The sequence below is a fragment of the Megalobrama amblycephala genome, linkage group LG23, assembly GCF_018812025.1.
Source record: "Megalobrama amblycephala isolate DHTTF-2021 linkage group LG23, ASM1881202v1, whole genome shotgun sequence".
Taxonomy (NCBI): Eukaryota; Metazoa; Chordata; class Actinopteri; order Cypriniformes; family Xenocyprididae; genus Megalobrama; species Megalobrama amblycephala.
Window position 1 is genome coordinate 11,476,044 of NC_063066.1, and position 22,052 is coordinate 11,498,095.

General features: G+C 38.5%; 1 protein-coding gene across 7 annotated transcripts in view; it reads left to right on the plus strand.

Moving 5' to 3' along the window:
• Positions 1-22,052, plus strand: part of ebf1a (EBF transcription factor 1a) — a 134,154-nt gene that overhangs the window by 99,110 nt on the left and 12,992 nt on the right. For all 7 annotated transcript variants that reach the window (XM_048175806.1, XM_048175807.1, XM_048175810.1 and 4 more), the window contains one exon: positions 11,470-11,558. In XM_048175806.1, the coding sequence (XP_048031763.1) occupies positions 11,470-11,558 (89 nt within the window). The remainder of the gene's footprint in view (positions 1-11,469; positions 11,559-22,052) is intronic.

Consider the following 22,052-nt stretch of genomic DNA (forward strand, 5'->3'; position numbering starts at 1 on the left):
AAATCAATGGTGCACTGATGCTGCCGTGCTAAAACACCACACAGCCATGCGGAAAGCCTGAGCTGTACCTGGAGAACATCCCTTACAGCCATGGTGGAGAGGAATAACAATCCTTTCAGGGAAAAACTCATTTTATTTTGCTTTTTACATTCAGTGCGTGTTTCTCACAAGTATATATGTACTATGCATGATTTTAGAGTATTTTCTTTACGTTTACATTATGATGGCAACTATATTTGACACTGTTCTGTCTACAGTTATAGAGCTTGGCTTTGACGTGGCTCTGATTATGAACCCAGCAGCCATGCAGTTAATGAATTCCTCAAAGGCCTCTCATTTCAGTCTAAGATTCTCTAGGATTCTTGGCACATGCTCGTGTGAACTGTGCCTCTGGCTGGCCAATGGTTTGTAGTTAAAGGGATGGTTCACCCAGAAATTAAATTTCTGTCATCACTTACTCACCACCATGTCGCTCCAAACACATATGGCTTTCTTTCTTCTGTGGAAAACAAAAAGAGATAATTTTAAGAAATGTGATGGAATATATATATAGAACATATTATATTGAATGTATATTGAACATATTGTATTCATAATTACATAAATTATCGCTTGTATGTATATTTATAAATGAATATTTTAGATACATTCAGTATGACAAATAGATTGACTACTAACTGAAAGTAACAGTAATAGGAATAAGGAAAGTAATAGTGTGATAGTACAGTAGCTCATCATTTCCCTTTTTCTTTTTTTATTGCATTGCTGGAATGCTGAAGTTGAGACACTATCACAAACCTAAGCTTTAATGAGGAAGACCCAGTCAAAGTGATCTCACCTCACCCCCAGTTTCTGGGCCTCAGCAATTAAACATCCAGAAGCTCTCTGCAATTATATTTATCATCAGAAACAATTAAACCCTCACCGCCTGGGACATTACCCGTCCTGCATGGCACTCCGCAGATAAGAAGGATGAATCATGTCTCCCTACTTTCTCTCCCTCTTCCTCCCTTTCAATTCATCTGCAACAAATGCATTTCCATGTTTGGTTGCGTATTACTTCTCACCAGATTGCCATGTTTGCATCATTCGTCAAAGGGGTTTTACGTCTGTTTTTTGGGGGAAAGAGGCAGAGTTATAATGCTATCTGCCAGTGAGCGTATGTGAAGCCCTGTGCAGCCGATAGATTGGAGGTGTTGATGAATCACTTGAAATGTTCAGCAGGCAATTCGTTGCTGCTCAGTATGCAGGCCAGTGGGCTGAACAGCACCCATCAGGCCTGATATTAAAAGACTCTGCTCGATCACATTAGAGGGAGCTCTCTACGCCTGCCCAATGATTAAGTCTATGGGAAGCATTTGTCACTTTAGTTGAGGAAAAGCCAGACTTCAGATCATACATGCATACACCCTCTCTTTTAATGCAAATATACGTTGGGGTCCAATAAGGAAAAATGCTTCTATTTGGCATTTTCTAAATTAATGCAAAAATGCAATCAGCTTAACAATTTGAGTAAAAAGTTAAAGAACCATGGATTTAAAAATGTTTTACTATTTAGTTTGCCTGTCCTCATGCTTTAAAGGGATAGCTCACTCAAAAATGAAAATTCTGTCGTCATTTACACACCCTCAAGTAGTTCCAAACCTGTATGAATTTCTTTGAAGATATTTGGAAGAATGTCAGTAACCAAACAGGTCTAGTGCTTCAACGTATACAAGAATTTCTTAAATATTGTTGGTTTTGTTGTTGTTACTTATTTTTCAAAATGTATATATACACGCACACACACACACATCTGTTCAAAGGTATCAGGTCGGCAAGATGTAATTTTTCTTATGTTCACCAAGGCTGCATTTATTTGATTAAACAAGTTCAGTTAGATTAGGTTCAAAAGAACAGCATTTATTTAAAATATAAATCTTTTGTAACATTATAAATGTCTTTACTGTCACTTTTGATCAATTTTGCTGAATAGAAGTATTAATTTCTTAAAAAAAAAATTTTTTTTGAATGGTAGTGTAATTTCTACATGGTCTCAGACTTTTGGACCCATCTGTAAATGTAAATCGTGCATTTATTTCCATGTAAAATGTCCATATAAGAAATGCAGACTAAAAAATGTAGATGAGAACAAATTATATACTGTAGTTACCTATGTATTTTTTTCCAACCACTAGATTTTGGCAGAAGCTTTCTTCTTGAGTGGGTTGAGCGATCGTTCGATTTTGATAATGAGTCTCTTTATTTCTATTGACAAATGGGGTCACACTAGGTGATCAATGATAACCGTTCCAATTAAATTGCTAAACCTCTGCATGGTGGAGATTGTAACCGTAAAGATATAGAGCAATTGGTTTGCTCAACAGCAGGGCGTCTTCAGTGGGCCATTTCACACAGATGTCTCTGTCTTTTAGAAGCTGCTGCTCACGATCAAGAAAAACAAGTCATCCATTTTATGGCCACAGGTTTCAAGACCCCCTCCCACCTATGTCTTAAAGTGATGCCTTATTTAGCTTGTCGGATTTTCCAAATAAACGCTATCACTGGGTTTATGGAAAAATGGATAAAAATGAGATTGTAAGGTATTGATCCCGACGTGGGGAGGGCTGAGGAAAAACAGGCCTCATCTATATAGGGAGAGAAATGAAGCAATAATTCAGGCAGGCATCGAACACCCTGCCACTGAGCCTATTGATTCCTATCCACAGCATATGAGATCACACCTGAATGAAAGAGAGCTCTGGGGAAAACAGAGAGAGAGAGAGAGAGCGAAAGAGAGAGAGTGTAAAACGGAGTCTGCTGTTCCCTAACATGTACAGAACATTACCACCCTGACATTAACAGCTCTGTACAAAGCCCACAAGTGCCTGTTAAAAGGTTCTGCTAAAGACCAATTACCCAGCATGCCTTTCTGCTCCGTCAGTCAGGGATACTGTTCTAGCCCTGCAGGTCTATGTGTGGTCAGCTGATTCAATTTACCACCAGCAGCTCAGAGCTAGCATCTGGTCTCAAAAACAGGAAAGCCACAAAGTACTGTGTTCTCGCCATTCTAAAAACTGCCGCCCACATTCTGCCCTCGGGCTTCTGTTTGAGATATTAAGTGTGGGATTTTTTTTTTTTTTTTTTTTTTGTGGTGGTCTAAGGTATTTTAAAATGTACTGTTTTGACTGGCTCCATCTGCTTTTGACAGCACTCATAGTATTGTCTTTTAGTAGTGGCTCATTCCCCTCCTCCTCACCCCCTCGGGCCTGTAGTTATTATTGTGAAATATGAAGCGATCCGGCTCTGCCTTCATGAAATTTCAATGAGCATTGATCTGTGTGATTGCGAGGAATCCTTCAAGCAGTGGTTGTTGTTCATTTATTTATTTATTGCTGATATGTTTTACTCGTTTTGATCCCATCTTCTGGAGAAAGAGGGGAGCTGTCGATTGTTAATGTATTTGTAGCTTTCCTTTTTTTGGAAAATCAGGTCTGTTCCTTGATAGTTTCTTTGTTCACAAGGCAGAAAATTCTATTTGCGCCTCCAGGAGGACCGTTTATATCCGTAACGGCCCTATATTTGCCTATATTGATTATATTTATTAAACGTAACGAGATGGCATGGTATACGGCTGATATTCTGCTCTTTTCAATATTGATTTTGTAGATTTTATTTCAGCTCATGACATCACACGTAACCTTTTCGTTCTCCTTCACGTATGAAATTAGAGAGCTGCAATGAATCCGTGATGACACAAGACTGACTCTATCATATATGTCGGGTGACTGGCTGGTGTTATTTCTGTTGTGAAACCGTTCCGTGAGCCCAGAAAGAAATGGAAACCACAGCTTGCCAGTTTCTGGAACTGTAAAAGTAAACAAGTGCATGGACAGTTGAAAGGTGTTTCTCTATAAATATACAGGTCTGCTGCGCATGGTTTGGCATACAACATTACACACCAAGTAGGACATAGAGTGTCCGGAAATAAAGAAGCTCATGGGATTTTACTTCCCTGTTTGGTGTGTATCTCTGAAAATACACTGTTTTGTTTGACTTTCTGACAAAGTTCACCCCATGACCCAGCACAGGAGGTGTTTTTTTCTTTTCTGTGTAGTCTCAAGGGTTTGAGTTTGTTTTTGCGATAATGTATATGCTGTCACTGGTCAATGTCAATTTGATTTGTGACATATACCAGAATTGCATGGACTTGTGTCCATGAAATGTTTGCATCATTGTTTTCGGTGGGCGTTCAGCGACTCTATAAAATTAGCAGTACTTTACCGCTAAATGTTCAGTACACAATCTCTCTCTCAGCAATTGAGCATTATCGAGTCGACTGGTGAGAGGATTGTACAGTATGTGAAAATCAATAGCAATGAAGGAGAGTAAACACATGCAGAAGTCTTTAAGTGTGGCAGAGTACAGTTTAGCCTGAGATCTTGACCATCCATCTCTGTATCAGCACATTAACTCTTTCTCAGAGGTGCTTTGCATCACGACCCATGCCTCATTATACTAGCACATGGGTCCTGTTTCAAGAGAGATTCTTTAAATGTTCCCTATCCAGGCCCTCGCAAAAGTTCTGCTCCAGCAGCCACTTCATTATTCACACTTAAATGAGTTTAGTGGTGATTTACTCAAGACCAGCTGTTTTACAGCTTTCATTGCATGTGTATTCTTGAAGACAAATTAAATATAATGAGATTGAACCTCTTTACTAATAAATGCCCCTGGTCTTGGTCCATGTCCCTGAATTGCTCACAAAACACCAGTGATTCAATATTATTGTTTTAAAAATAAAAAAAAAGATTTGTTTTTATAATTTTTCACTTACATGCAATATGATAACCATTTAGTTGGTGAATAATAATAACAATAATCACTTTTCAAAGTACATTCAAATCGTGGTGGATACAGTCAAACCAATTATTTTATCAAATACGTTATTTTTGTTGTTTATTTTATGTTTTTATAGATTTTACACCAATGTTCAGAAGTTTGGGGTTATTACAACATTTTTTAGTGATGTTCTGATCGAACGGCCACAGATCAGTTTTGGCTGATAATCACATTCTATGACTCGATAGGCAGTCACAAAATTTGGCTGATCTCACAAACCAAACGCAATTTGATGGCGTAAAACCATAAAAAGTTGCCACTGTATATTGTACATGTAAACAATATACAGATTAGGCTTTTGTGCCATGTTCTGCTTTGTAACTTTGCTAAATATTATTGAACCATAGTAAATCTTTATTTAGAGCAGGTTGGCTCAATTCAAAGGAGTCAACATACAACATAAAAAGATCTGTGATTCTTGAGAAAAATCCTGTGACTTGACATGCTGCTTGGCTAAAGCTATAGGAATTTTTTGGAGCTGACCGCGTCGTGATCATGACACTGTGTTTTTCAACGTCACTTTAAAATGTTCAACCAATGGAAACTGGATCTCGGATGTGGTGGCTAGAGACGATGTGTAGAGACTAATCAGATACTGTTTTACAGCTGGAGCATGCTTGGATTGGATTGATCTCTCAGATTGACAGCTCTTGATTTACTGTGTGCCACACATAGCTGAAACAGCAATGGAAGATCATCAACCAAGATCGTATTTTTTGTTACTTATTCTATGTAGTTAAAAATATTTTTTTATGCTTTGTGGTGTTTACATGTGTAAATAGTTCTTATGTTCAGTAAAACACTCAGATCACATGTTTGGAGAGGACTTTTTGGACTTTTGATAAAAAGGCTACTGGTTCCAAATGCCATAACTTTTGATTGCTTTGAGATATCAACACAAATTTTGGCCCAGATGCAGTCAACATGATTGTGAACAAGTCCAAACATTTTATGACCTGTCATATATACTTTCTAATAATCATGTCAAGCATGAACAATAACAAAGTAAATCAATAAATTGCATCACTTTTTTTCTGGTTTTCTAAGCAGTCTTGTAACATAAGAACCTCCAAACATGAACAAAAATTTGAAAGGTTTTCTATCAAATGAGACCATATACCTATAAGCCTTTACTTTTAAGTATGCCACTTGAAATTATGTGAAATCATTATGTATGCCACTTGAAATCAGGATGTAATGGGTTAAGAGCTTACATACCACCTAAATATAAAGCTTGAATGATCGGGATCGGCATCGGCCAATCATGATGACAAGAAATCGATAGTTGTAACGGCTGCAAACATACTGATTGGAGAATTTTTTTTTTTTTTTTTTTTAAGAAATAAATACTTTTGTTTAACAAGGATGCATTAAATTGATCAAACGTGACAGTAAAGATATTTATACTGTTACAAAATATTTCTATTTCAAATAAATTCTGTTCTTTTGAATCTTGAAAAAAATCATTTTCACAAAAATATTAAGCAGCACAACCTTTTTCAACATTTATAATAAGAAATGTTCCCTGAGCAGCAAATGAACATATTAGAATGATTTCTGAAGGATCATGTGACACTGAAGACTGGAGTAATGATGCTGAAAGCTTTGCCATCACATGAATAAATTACATTTTAAAATATATTCAAATAGAAAAGTTAATTTAAATTGTAATAATATTTTGCAGTATTACTGTTTTTACTGTATTTTTTAACCAAATAAATGTAGCCTTGGTGAGCATAAGAGAAAAATACCTTACCAACCCCAAACTTTTAGACAGTAGTGTACCTCTGTTAATATTCTGTTTCACCTAGAAATATACGTCACATTACAGTAGTTAAATATGTTCTGAATATTGCGTCATGTCGTCTTTAAGCCACAGAACCTGGTGGCTGTCCAGACCTAGCTACAGCTTTCTTTTCACATAGTTCAGGCTACCCCCACTCTTTTACTCTTCCATTCACTCTCTCCTACCTCCATGTCAGACCTGCTGTAATACTCCACAACACAATCTCTCATTCAGCCTCCATTTATTTCTTTGCCATTACGAGATCCTGCAATCAGCTTCTCACCAACCCCCACTCGTGTGCCATTCGGGCCACTTCTGTGCTCTGCACCGGTCCTCACTTCCATATCCCTGTCTCCAAACCACCAACAGACCTGATTACAGGAAGCCTATTTAGATATGATGTATTGTCAGCCGCAGGGTGGCTTTGAATCATTCTGTCACATTCGACTGTTTTTGTTGTTCTTTCCGTCGCCGATAGCTGCGGTCTGTTCTCCATCATGCTCCGGGATTGTTTTAACTGTTTTTTTCCTCGTCTTGCTCTTTAAGTAAACAGCCAGTCAATCACAGTGCTGCATGAGCGACTGTGCATCCAGGCGGTCATGGCGGCCGAGAAAGTCGAGGTTAATGCTGCCTCTCAAACAGCGAGTCATTGAGCCCTGCTCTGTTTCGCCGCATGAAGTCTACTGTTATTATCCAATGTCAACTGCTTTTTAATGAAGTTATTGTAAAAGTAAACAAGACTTTTTACAGAGTTATTTTGGATGCAGCCTGGCTTTTTAAAAATAATATCTTTCTTTTCAATGTATTCGAGCTTTATGTCAAAACCAGATACTGGACCAGCATTTGCTTGTGCTTATAAAGCCATAGATCCCACCTGCCGTTCAATGTTGTATCGAGAGGCATTGATGTACAGTCAGAGATGCCCCTGTTCCCCAGTGGAGGATGGCCAGGCTGGGCACAGCTTGTGTTCTGGGCTCCAGGGGTCTGGTTCTGTCTGGGCCCTTGGCCATCTGAATCCACTCCACTGCACTCAGAGGCTGCCCACAGTCTGTCCTCTCAGCTGTGGAGCTGAGGGGAGCTGGGCGAACTCCCTCAGGAAACGTCCAGGCTGCGGCCTACAGGGCAAACAGAAGGGAGGATGGAAGAGAGTGGGGCTGTTACAGTTCTGTTTTTTTTTTTTTTTTTTTTTTTTTTTTTACCCCCATCTTCAGCAGGACAATTAACTGAGGGCCAGAGGACTCTAGTCTTCAGTTGCTATTTTTGCTGCTCCTCCTCCGTTTTGTTTGAGATTTGATGCTTCAGGCAAAAGAAAGGCGGTCAGTCTATCATGAAAGAAAAAGAGAGAGGGAAAGTGTGTGTAAAGAGTGAACAATTGTTAGAATGACTCTTGGGTATCTTATGTCACATACCCAAATAATTTTATTACAATATTAAAATCAGGTCTGGGCTTCTTCGCTGACTTCCTTATAGTGTGGAAAATTTTTTATATTCAACTTGTGCTTCTTTGTATTTGCTAATATTAAGCACTTAAGTAATTATGAACCAGTTGAGGGTGAATTAAAGGTGTTTTGACATACATTATATTGCCAAATGTTTTTGGGACGCCTGCCTTTATGTGCACATGAACTTTAATGACATCCCATTCTTAATCTGTGGGGTTTAATATGGAGTTGGCCCACTTTTTGCAGCTATAACAGCGTCAACTCTTCTGGGAAGGCTTTCCACAAGGTTTAGGAGTGTGTTTATGTGTATTTTTGATCATTCTTCTAGAAGTTCATTTGTGAGGTCAGGCACTGATGTTGGCGAGAAGGCCTGGCTCGCAGTCTCCGCTCTAATTCATCCCATCATCCCAAAGGTGTTCTATGGGGTTGAGGTCAGGACTCTGTGCAGGCCGGTCAAGTTCCTCCACACCACACTCGCTCATCCATGTCTTTATGGACCTTGCTTTGTGCACTGGTGTGCATTTATGTTGGAACAGGAAGGGGCCATCCCCAAACTGTTCCCACAAAGTTGGGAGCATGAAATTGTCCAAAATGTCTTGGTATGCTGAAGCATTAAGAGTTCCTTTCACTGGAACTAAGGGGCCAAGCCCAACCCCTGAAAAACAACCCCACACCATAATCCCCCTCCACCAAACTTTACACTTGGCACAATGCAGTCAGGCAAGTACCGTTCTCCTGGCAACCGCCTAACCCAGACTCGTCCATCGAATTGCCAGACAGAGAAGCGTGATTCGTCACTCCAGAGAACATGTTTCCACTGCTCTAGAGTCCAGTGGTGGCGTGCTTTACACAGCATCCGACGCTTTGCATTGCACTTGGTGATGTAAGGCTTGGATGCAGCTGCTCAGCCATGGAAACCCATTCCATGAAGCTCAGTATGCACTGTTCTTGAGCTAATCTGAAGGCCACATGAAGTTTGGAGGTCTGAAGTTATTGACTGCAGAAAGTTGGCAACTTTTGCGCACTGTGCACCTCAGCATGCGCTGACCCCGCTCTGTAATTTTATGTGACCTGCCACTTCGTGGCTGAGTTGCTGTTGTTCCCAATTGTTCCACTTTGTTATGATACCACTAACAATTGACCGTGGAATATTTAGTAGTGAGGAAATTTCACGAATGGACTTATTGCACAGGTGGCAACCTATCAGGGTACCACGCTTTAATTCACTGAGCTCCTGAGAGCGACCCATTCTTTCACAAATGTTTGTAGAAGCAGTCTGCAGGCCTAGGTGCTTGAGTTTATACACCTGTGGCCATGGAAGTGATTGGAACACCTGAATTCAGTGATTTGGAGGGGTGTCCCAATACATTTGGCAATATAGTGTATATCTCTAAAAAGTAATTACTGCACCAGATATATAGCATAAATCCAGCTTAAAACCAGTATACAATGAAAAATAATAATAATAATTTGGACACTTAAGCCATGTATGAATGTCATTGCAAAATATAAAACCAAGTGCCATTTGTTTTGAAGTGGTGTAGCGTAAGCACACATTTCAAAGATAAACACTTCACTAAAAGAGATTTATTTTTAAAATGTTAAAACAATTGATATACTGTTTAGAAAGAAAATAAAAGTGGAACATATTGACCATAGTTAATATGATGAATTATACTTGTGGTTATTCTGATAGTATTCTGTCAGTACATCCATTAAAAATCACCTTGAACAGTGACATTAGAGACAGTCCAGTTATGAAAGGTCTTAATTTGTATGATGCTACTTGGTTTGGTATTTTGTTTTAAGCATAGCTTAAATGACCAAATACTTTTGTACTGCATGCTGCATATCAAGTATCTCTGCTTACATACATCTCTCTGTATATCTCTTACTCTGTCTCAGTGAATTACAGAAGGGCTCTGTGTGAATGTGCCCCTGAGGGCTGGAGTTTAGCACCACAACAGATAAACACACAAACAAGCTCAGTGGGCCAGTGCTGGAGAAAGACCCATTGTCTCAGTGTGAAAGCCCCGCTCAATCCAGGGAGGTTAGAAAAACATCGGTCCAAGCACCATGTGGTCCACCCGTGCAGGATGTTTGGGCCTATCACGCAGATCGGGTTCCTTTTTCAATATTATCTTATTGCTCTGTCCTCAGCAAGCATTCGTGAAGCTGTCTGTGGGCCTCTGAGGAGTGGGAGGTGCCGCCACACAGAAATGAAAACTTTAATTGAATTATTTGCTCATAACGGTGGTCTATAGATTTGTTTTGCAGATTAGTGGTGCTTATGTAAACAAAACAAAAGAGAGAGTTGAATCCAGCATTAGTTATTGGAGTTTGTTTAAGGACAGCAAATTTAAAAGGCGCCTTGTAGTTAATCTTAATCTTGCTTATAGATGAAATGATCTGGCTGCTTCTGGTCATCACAAGATCTCTGTTAGTTGTGGTATAAATAATTTTTTGCGGATCCATGAAATCAGCTGTAAATATGTATGTGTTTAAAGGAATATTACGAGTTCAATACAAATTAAGTTCAGTCAACAGCTTTTGTGGCATAATGTAGATTACAACAAATAGTAATTTCAAATGGTCTGTTGTTATTTATTTATTTATTTATTTTTATCTCGTTTATGGTGAGACACTTAATGGAAGTTATTTAATTAGTTTTGGGGTGGATTTAAAAGTAGAACTGAAGTGAAGATAAAGTCTTTATAAAAGCATGTAAATTCATTCTTCCGTTAAAACGGTCGTTTTATGGTTTATAGTGTTGCATTGTCATGGTTGAAAAATTGTATATAAACTTGCACAGACAAAAATAATTTGTCCACGCTAAAATCATGTAACATGCATATTGTTTATATCTTATGGCTATACCATTGAAACATACTTTAACGTTTACAGATTGGCGTTACTTAAGATTTTGTAAGAAGTAAGAAGAGTTGCATTGCTGTTAAACAGTAGCATTTGCATTGCAGTTGAATCTGTCACAAATCTCATTGCTCATGACCAGTTTGTGAAGCTGTGCATGATGGTTGTGCCTTTGCACCGGCTGCAAAAATAAGATCCATTCACACAAACTGCTCAAGTGTTGTTTTATTCATAAAGTGGTGCCTTGTGGTTGCAAACGGCTAAAGCATAGTCGTAATTGATACAGATATTTTGGCAGCTGGTTAGGAAACATAATATTTGATACTTTAGTTATCATTTTATTGCTTTCTACTTTGTGTTTTTTGGAACCGTATTGAGGTCTGAAGGAAATGACACTTATGTTTTATATACATTTCTTTGTAATGGTAATTGCAGATGGTTGTTGAATTTCACTGCGGTAACATGGTTAAATTTTCTCTTTTCCTGCAGCACTGAATGAACCCACTATTGACTATGGTTTCCAGCGGCTACAGAAGGTGATACCTAGACACCCAGGCGACCCTGAGCGCTTACCAAAGGTCAGTTCTCTTACATGACATAACTGTTATGCTTTCTTTGCTTTAAAGTCAAAATGAAGTCACTGTTTACTTTCTGAATAATACACATTTCTGGTCTTATTGTGAACAATTCGTTGCTGCGTTATTCCAGAGATCATCCTTTGAAACTACTTGTTTTCTACTAACGTCAGTTAGGCCCCACAGGCTACTGGATAATGATAACCAATAACCAAATAACTATTTAGGCATTGTTTTAGCTAACACCATTTTAGCATTCATTCTGGCCCCATTCTGGTACAAGACACCTACTTTTAACAACCCATTCAATTCGCAAAGAAGTCCCATCCAGATTTTCTTACTGTATATTGTGTTTCACTCATAAATATGTCACATTATAGAAGTAAAATGGGTTTAAATGTTGACTTTAATTGGTAATTTAAATTTCAGTAGTTTACTTTTCCTTTCACAGAGCAAATACTAACATAAACACGCTGGTTCTGATTTTCATTTACTGCGGTAGCCTTAGCTGAAACATGGTCTTGTTATTTGAAGCATTCATTACAGACTCCATCAATTCAGAGATTATATACTGTATATTCAATCCCATGCAGTTTTGTTCAGTATTCTCGGTGAAAGGAGCCCAGTTGTGGACCCAGTTGGGTGTTTATTTCTCTCTCCATGCATGGTTCTTAAGGAGAGGCTGGCCAAGTAAATGGATCCTTTGGGAGGGATAAATAAACATTACTTTATCTTGTTGTGCGTGTCCTATACCCTAGAGCCCCGCTCCAGCAGAACCACTTAATAGTGTAAAAAAAAAAAGGAAAAAAAAAAGAGTAATTATAGCTGGCTGCTGGCTGGGCCTGCTCACACTCAGGACTGACCTTGTGCTGTTAGCAGCCCTCTGTATCAAAGCTGGGCCATCAGTATTCACATCCCATGAGCCACCTCCCAATCCATTACACCTTAAACACATCAAATTAGACCATGGGGTCAACAAAAGCGGCATCAAACCAAAGCCAATCTAGAGGAATCAGGCAAATGTAGAGTTGGTGGCCAAGCAGTTACAGTTGGCTGCTAATCTCATGTGACCTGCACCACACGTCAGATACTATTATATATATTAGATACTATTATACTTATATAGAATTGTTGCTTTGGCAAGTAGCTTTTTTATATTTAATTTCAGGTAACTTTTATTTTATTTCAGTTAACGATTTCAATTTTTTGTAGTTTTAGTTTTAGCTAATTATCAACTGCCATTATCAACTAATCAGGCAAGGTTTTAAATTATATACTACCAATGAAGTTGAAAGTGTGGACACTCATTAATAATAATAATGATAATGATGATTATTATTATTATTATTGTTATTATCCATATTTTATAATAAGAATAGTCATCAAAACTATGAAAGCTTTTCATTCACTATCCAGTTGGGAAAAAATTATTAAAAAACTTAACATCATTCATAGGCACACTTTATATTTGATTAGATCCTAAATAATAAATAATCTAAGTAATAAATAAATAAATAAATAAATATGTTATAGTTCTATAAAAAAAATATTTATATTTGAATGCAAACTACTTTTTGATCTTAAGGATTTAAAAAAGGACAATTTCGATCATTTAGACCAAGTCAAGTGTGTCCAGACTTTTGCCTGGTAGTGTGTGGTGATGTCTGCTACAGATTTTATCTGTAGCTTAACAAATGAACATGTCATGAACAATTTTGGGAAATTTTCCATTTATTTTTGCAGCTAATTGATGTATGCTTTATCCAACTTCTGGAGATTGCACACTCAGGCTTTCTCATATAGTGGTCCTCGTCCTTCCTCTATCTCTCAATTTCTTCTTTCATACTCCTCCCTCACTCCCTCACTCATCCCTCATGTTAGTGCCCATTCCCCAGCTGGTGAGGAGAGGACAGATCTTCTGTCTCTTGTCAGTGGGGCTAAACGGGGCAATGGCGTTTGATCTTAGTCCCTAATGAACCACATGGACATTGTCTGAATACCTTCCTCTGCAGTCCCACAGTCTGAACCCTGTGTTACCACACACACGCACACTCACACACACACATGCACAAATACTCACCCTTCTTCGTGTACTGGAGCACTGTGTTGACCCACCAAAGGGCCCTGTAAAAATCAGCAGCAGACATGTGTTGCTACTTGTCCCTCCTAACGTTGATGGGGACTATTACATTACTGACTCATTGATGTCACTGATGAAGATAGGAATATCCCCTTATAATGACAGATTACATATCTATACATGAAAATATAAATTGCTAGACATTTAAAATATCATATTGAGGGTTTCCATAGTCATCTGTAAATATCAGGCAGGATATTTTAAAATTGTGATTTCCATTTCCAAATTCATAAAATTATAATCCTGAATAAAGTAATAAAATTGAATTAATTTTAAATTTTAATTTAAATATGTTTTATTACTTTTTTATTGCTCAGCTTTAAAATATTTAATTGCTTAGAATTGCAATTAAGTTATTGTATATTATATGTATATTTAGTGTAATCTCTATGAAATCATTGTTAAAAAAGTCGACATCAAAAGTCATTAAAAAGAAATTAATTGGTAAAAGAAAAGAAATTCATTGGTAAAAAGGTTTGGGAACCCTGTTTTTGTCATTTGCTTGTCAGAGAATGTAGCTTCTCTGCAGAAAGAGGAGTACTTAAATCTGCCCCATGATTATTATTAATTTTCTTTGTCTGCCATATTGGAACTGACTGGTAATTTTCATTGAAACTGGGGCAACATGTTGCTCACATATGTTCTCTGTGGTTTTAACCTTGGCTTGATTTGGACTAATTTTCCTGGGCTGATGATGAAGCTGAATGCATTAGGTGGGTCATGGCCAGGGTCACTTGTCACATCTTTCCCACTGTTTTCAGCATAAGGGAGGCAAACCAGAATACACTCGTGGCTGCTCTCCCCAGAGAGCCCGCTTAACGGCCGCCCTTAACTGATTCCTTACCTTTTAATGAATAGGGTGGAATGGCCCACGAGTGAGCAGCCTCACTCTATTAGAGGTGCTGAATAAAACAGGTAGGCAAAACTACTCGGTAAGATAGTTTCAGGGTCAGGTATAGGGGAAGTCCCTGAGGAAGCAGTTAGATGTTTGTTATATTAAAATACTGGAGTATGTGCTCACTTTTTCAGCAGCCCGTGTACCAGGTTTTTTTTTTTTTTCCACTTGAAAAGCAAAATGACAGTCTTGTTTTTAGAGAAATCTTAATAAAATTCATTGATGTTTGTACTTAAAACAAGAACCAAATATTTTCCAGTGAGATAAGAAAAATAATTATTACAATTTACTTTCATGGTTCTGTTCTGTTTTGTTTTCCTTGTCACTGTTTGCCCGAGTTCACGTTTCATTGTTTGTTGCTATGGTTTCTGATTAGATACACACCTGTTCCTTGTTTCGTTGATCATCATCCCTGTGTTTATAAGCTTTCAGGGTTATGGGTAGTGTAGTTGAAATCACACTGACTTTTGGCTTCTACAGAAGCATATGCTATCACTTAACATCCCTAGAGCTCATGGTAAGTCTTTGAAATGACTTATTGTATGCCTAATTAGTTAATGTTTATCTTCAGAGAATGCAGATCACATGGAAAACAATAGTCCAAACCATTCAACAACACACTAACATTTACAGCTTTAGTCCTGGGCCTTGACAGGTTGGCAGAGAAAGAGAGCGAGAGACAGAGAACAAAAGGAACAGGCAGGAAGGGAGAGAGAGAGAGTTGGGTGATCCATCATGGTGAAGTCAGCTGTCCGGTGCTGCCTTCTCACAGGTCAGCCGATCGAAGGCACCACAGCCCTCACTTTATTACTGCTCACCCAACAATAATTGAGTCACCACAAGGGGGAAGATGCAGCCAAAGCAGCATAAGGAAAGAGGGCATAGAGATAGTGAACATGGGAAGGGTGAATGAGAAATAATTTCTCTGTGTAGCTATATATGTCCGGTTGGTTGTCGAGACAAGGTTGGTGTTAGCAGATGGATTTTACCCTGATATCCTCAAGTACTTGAGGTTGTACGCCTCTCTTTCTCTCTCTTTCTCTCTGTCTTCCCCTCCCTTTTCTGTCCCTCCTCCTCTCGTTCAAACGCTCTCAGCGAGATATTAACAGCGTCGGCTACTGCGCCCAGCCACTCATTTCAGCACTATTGATTTTGCCCTTTATTGAGGCAATAACAGTTTGTTGACGGCACTTCTCTAAACTGCTGGACTCAATCACAGGTGAGGGCCAAGTGTGGAACACGGCAGGTTAACTTGTTTCTCTCAGTCCTTGAACAAGCATGCTACTATGTTATCCAGGCCAGCAAATTTATTACGCAGCGATGGTTCAACAAAATGTTTTTTTCTGTGATATTTTGGAAAAAATAACGCATCTAAAGTCTCTTGTAATAACAAGATTACTGGTGAATGTGAGAATATTTAATTTCAAACCAAGAGTTCATGTCTCCAGAGGTCAAGCAAGAGCCTCCTGATAGCCTAAATATCGTATAAAACTGAGTGTTGCATTTTACGCAAGACTGGCCAATAATACCATATTAATGTATTCGCATACTTTCATGATTAAAACATACTTGAGCTGTACATTTAAAGTATATATATATATATATATATATATATATATAGTGTAATATGCACAAACACACAAATATGTATTTTTATGTGTGTTATGGGTAGTGTTTTATATGATGACTATATAAAGATAGATATTAGTCAAACCAAAATTTATTCAGACACCTTGAACATTTCATTCATTAATACAGTTTATTCACTATAGTTTAAAAAAATGGTAATAAAATATGACAAGATCTCAGAGTTAAACTGTATCAAACATGGTCAGGTCAAAGTGTCTGAATAATTTTTGGTTCCAAATTTGTATAAATTTTACTGGTAGTCCACTGAATGAAGAATGTTTGGATATAATTTGTCAGAGTTTACTTTATTTTGCTATCCTCACTTACATAAATGAACTACAGTGTCCTGCACCCACTAGTGAAAATATATCAAAAATGTCTGAACAATTTTTGGTTTGACTGTATATTTATAGTGTTTGTAGGGAATCATTTGAAGGAGAAACTGCATCCCAAAATGCACCTGGCCCATATTCAGCACATCCAGGCTGTGGCCTTGTTTGGTCTCTCTTCATCTCCTCTGTCAGTGTTGTTTCCCACATTTTCCCTGTCACTTCACACCCACCTGATCCCCCTTGGCTAACTCTACAGGGTCCAGAATTCAATTTGTGCTTCCAGGAAAAATGTTTCTGGGTAGCGGTGTAGCATGTTCTTTATACATTAGTGGGAAATCCATAAGACCACTATAAAATATGTGAATATGGATGTAGTTAAATTTAATCTGCACAGGTTTATTTAGACCAGTGTTTCCCAACCCAAAGTAAGCAAAGTTGGAGATCACTAATCTCACAAACTTTTCTTAAAAAATAGTTTTTGTCATATAAGTCATTGAGTAGTATGTGATCCAGACTTTTTGCAATTTTTTGGTGGCTGCACTCCGCAGTCGTATTGTGCAGACTTGGACAGACAGGTTATTATTGACTTTCAGAGAGTAACCTTTGAGGCCCGGAGAGAATATGAATTATGCAATGAAGTCACATTAGTTAAAGAGCACAGTGACTGATATTTATGATGGGCAGATATTGATGGAGGAAAGACATGGAGGAGGAGGGGGAGATTGGGAAAGGAAGACTAAGGATATTTGATTTTGCATTAGATAAGCACGGTGGTTAAGCCACCATGTTGAGCAATACATTTGACAGAGCAGGCAAACTCAAATCAGTGAAAGTCAAAGAACTGTGCATCAGCTGTGCTCATACGCATGGAATGGACATTCTGCTCTACTTCACATGATTCACTGCATCTACACAATGTGATGGCTACCTTCACTCAATGCACCTCACGCAAATGTGATTAACACACATGTGACACCATAAGTACCGTAAAAACTGAACCTGTTGTAGTTCCTCGCTTAAATTCAGGAAAATGCATGCAAACATATTAACTGTCATGGATCATAACACCACAAACCATATTTTTGGTGAACCACTGTACTCTTATGCTGCCCGTAACTAACTCTGTCATAAGACTGTCATACATTTACGATTATTACGGTAAAGACACTTTTCTATCAGATTAAAACCTAACACATTGTTCTGGGAACCGTCGCCGTTGTATTGACTCATGGATGGAGTATCTCATCTCTTACATCAGCGACAAATGGTGCGTTTGAAACTAAAGATTAGATTATTGTCAGGATAAGGAAAGGCTCACTATATGATAGCCCTCATTCATCAAAATGGATTGCAGCCTTGGTGGGTATAAACAGCATGACATTACACACCGGTGTGGTTACTGTTTGAGCCAAGCATTTACAGTTATTGCAAACAGATAGAGGCATATGAGTTTGTGTGGTTAGTTTGCACAGATTATATGTACATCGCACTTGGATTGGGTTTGCATTTGGTGCACCCTATATACTAACAGTATACTATGCCCTGTTCTTATATTCTAGAATTTATTTAGAATTCTATTCAAAATTTGTTTTTGAATTTTTGTAGTACAGCTGTCAAGTTCATGTTTATTTTGGCATGATTAATAATATTAGTAATATTTATTAATAATACAAATAATATTTATAATCAGTATTATTATTAGTTATTATATTTTTAAATATATAATGAATAACATAAATAAATATAAATAAAAATATATATAAATAAATATAAAATATAAATTAATTTTCCTACCTTAGGAATAATTCAAGGAAATCTGAAGTCTTGATACATTTTTCAAAATTCAATTCAACTTTAATGACAAAATAAATAAATATATATATATATATATATATATATATATATATATATATATATATATATATATATATATATATAAAGAGCTGAATTAACTTTGCATTATATTATATAGTGTCCGGCATTTTTGGTGTTTTATGTAAGATACAGTAAGAACATGAACAAAGAAACAAAGTAAAACAAACTGACAAATACAATAAAACAATGATGAATAAAGTGCTTTCATTTGTTCATGTGTTCAGGTAAGTAATATAGGCCTAGCCTATATAAGAAATCTAAGTAAAGTAACCAAATGTAAAATAACACTGCATGGTTTTCACAGTATAAATTAATAGATTAATGCCTATTAAAGCTAACTATATTCAGATGAAGAGCTGTAAGTGATTTTCTCTTTGCATTTTGTTGTTTGATTAACACTGATTGCACAATCGTCAGAAGGTGACTGCTGTCACTTTAAGACAATAGATATTAACACACATCGGATTTTCTCCCAGCTGTTCATGTACAATTACGATATAAATTGCGTTTAAGTAGCTAAACACGCTCTAATCCAGTCATTGTAACATATTTTTGTGTGTATTTGATCGTTTGGACTTTGGACATGTGTAATTTGTCTATTTGTGATGCGTTTTGGTGCGCGCACACACAATTCAGCCTGAGGAACAGCGTCTCTTGCGCGGATTATTGTGCTTTCAGCGTTTTAAAATGTTGATAATAATTATCAAACATTTACTGCAATTTAGCAACAGTAAAGACTGTATTTTACATCAATCATCGATTGTGCTGATTCTCACGTTAAGTTTGGGTTTAGGGAGGAATATGCACAGCTGTGAAGAGAATGATATCTTCTTTCTGATCCTTGGAAGCCAACATCGAAATCAAAAATAAAATTAGCTTAATATCACAGGCCTAAAGTGTAAGCAGATTGTTTAGTTCTCTCCTCCATCGTCACCATTAAACAGGACTTTCATGTGAGCGGCTGCGCTGTAGCTCCTCTGCGTGAGCGTGATCTCTCTTCTGGATTGCGAAAGCAAAAATGCATCATAGACAAATGTCCTAATATTATTGCATACAGACACAGCTGTCGACTCTGGCGAGATAGAATTTGCAAGATAATGTCTATATAGCATAAATGTACGTGTATTTTCTTCATAATTTCTCCAGTACCGACAGCAGAATCGTTAACGTCAGAGCTTATCGATACACCGGTCTTTCAAAATTTAGCCCCGGGGCCAATTTAATACCGGGTTTCGGTACCCATCCCTAATATTGACTCCTAAAAACGTATCTGCTACTCTAATTCAATGTCTTCTTTGCTTTACCAACAAACATTGCTATGCAAATAAATGACATTAATTTTGAATAATCTTATTTGCATATCATGTAATTAATTTGATTAAAAATTTTAGTCAGTTGACAGCCTTAGAAACAATTCTGAGATGCTATAGACTGTAGGCTGTATTTCTTTAAATATTAATATATATAAATGACTTTGTGACTGCACAGCACTTCGTGTACGAGACCTCAGTTAAAGCTAATAAAATCAGAACCTCCACAAGACCAGCAGTCCATGAGGTCAGGGGAGCAGAGCAGGAAGTATGACATCATCACTCCGCTCCGTTCCACATGAGCGACGATGGTGACCCCGCTGGTATTACTGCTCTAATAGAACATTAGGAGATGATAAAATTGCAAATGAACAAGCACAGGAATAAATTTATCATGTTTTTACAGGCCTGGCTTCCTTGTAAATGTGCAGACGCCATTGCCTTAACATTCCAGATGTGACCCGGGCCTTATTTCATTTTTTTTCAGCAGTCCCCTTCCTAATGAATGTATATCATATTACCAGCCACCATAATTTACACACACAGGAACAGATTCAATGTCCGGAGCACATTAATGTGCAGGCTGGCCCTTACGGTGCTGCGCTGTGGCTATTTGATATTATATTCTTCAAAACACTATGCCTGGGGTTGTTTGGTTGCCCACATTCGCATTTATACGCGCTTATGTGTTACTATGAGTGCATATATACATCTCAGCTTTCACGGTGATGGAAAACAAAGCTGGAAAACACCTGTCAGGGTGCTAAAGACACTCCGAATGGGTCGAAACGGAGATCGGGTCCTCATAGCTCATGGCGCTGAAGGAGTGGAGAAGGGGGGAGGATGGAGGATAGAGCCCGGGTTATGATGGCTCTGACTGATAGACAGCTATACAGACGCGCAGATCCAAGATCAGGTTTCTTTCCTGTTTACCGCTCCTGGCTCCCTGCTCGGCCCTTACTGGAAGCACTGCTACTCGCCCAGGAAATGGGCTTTGCTTCCAGACACAGGGCCACCACACACAGCCTGTGCTAATAGCATTTATTTGTTTATCTGGACAAACTTTTGGCCCCTTCCTTATTGGATTTGCCCTCTCAACAGATTTCTCCCCCACCCCCCAATATCGTAATGACGGGAGATCGATAGGTAGGGACGAGACCTTCTAACTAAGGAGAGCGAGTGCGAACGCGAGAGAAGTAGAGGAGAGTATGAGGTGCCTGTAGAGGTGTACTGGATAAATGACACAGTGCCGGTGCAGCAGGGGACCGAGCCATGGACTAATGCTTCCCATCCCTAATGTTCTTCCTCCATCCCACGAAGAAGAGGGTAAAGGAGAAGAGAGCCCATCGGAGTCACACATCCATACTAAAGCACCACTTTAGGCCTCCCCAGGCTCCCGCGCTTCTCTCAATCACCCAGCCCGAGCCCGGGCGAACGGAGACGGGCGCCTCCCCCGCGAAGCACCCCTAACGAGGGGTTAACGCAGTGCCAGAGCTCCCATTATTGAGTGAATTTAGCACCTTGGACAGCGCACTAAAAATCTTTATTGCTTTGCTGACCCCCTCGTCATGTTCGTGTCTGTGTGTTGCGTCTGGGGCCGCCGGTGGGAGGCGGAGGGGGCTGATTGAAAGGCAATATGTCGGCTGGCAGGCAGGCACACATGCTCGGGGGCTTGTTCGCAGCGAGGGTTACACGCCGAGGGTGAGAACAATTTTCTGGTTGTCGCACTGCGAGCTTATTTCCTCAGCACCAGCACATTAACTTTTAAAAAGGGTTCCACTGGAGCTTCAGGGTTTAAAAAAAAAAAAAAAAAAACGAAGAGAAGATGAGGGCTTGGAAGAAAGGAAATGAATACACAGTGTAAAGAACACTGTAAATAAATGTTTAATGTGTGAAAAGGTTGGTAATAAATAGGTTTTTGGTTATGGAAGTGAAAGTCGATTACCTGGAAGGAAAATAGCATTACTGCAGCCCATGCCTCCCGCGGAGCGGTCGTTTGCATGTACTAACATGCATGTATTTGCTTTAAATGTGTTTGTATTCATGTATTATACATGGAATCGGTGGCAGTGCTGTTGGTAGGAAGTGCTAGATGAAGTACAGGGGCTGTTAAGGTGTTTTCTAAGACATATCCCCTCTGCAAATGGTAGTGTAGGGGAGTTGTGGTCAGGACTATTGGCTAGCAATCCAAAGGTCACATGTTCAAACCCTGTCAGGGGCGATCTATGAACTGAAGGTCCCCTGTTAGCATTGTGCCCTTTAGCAAAGCACTTAACCTGATATTGTTCTAAAGGGACTGATCCTGTAGTAATTGTA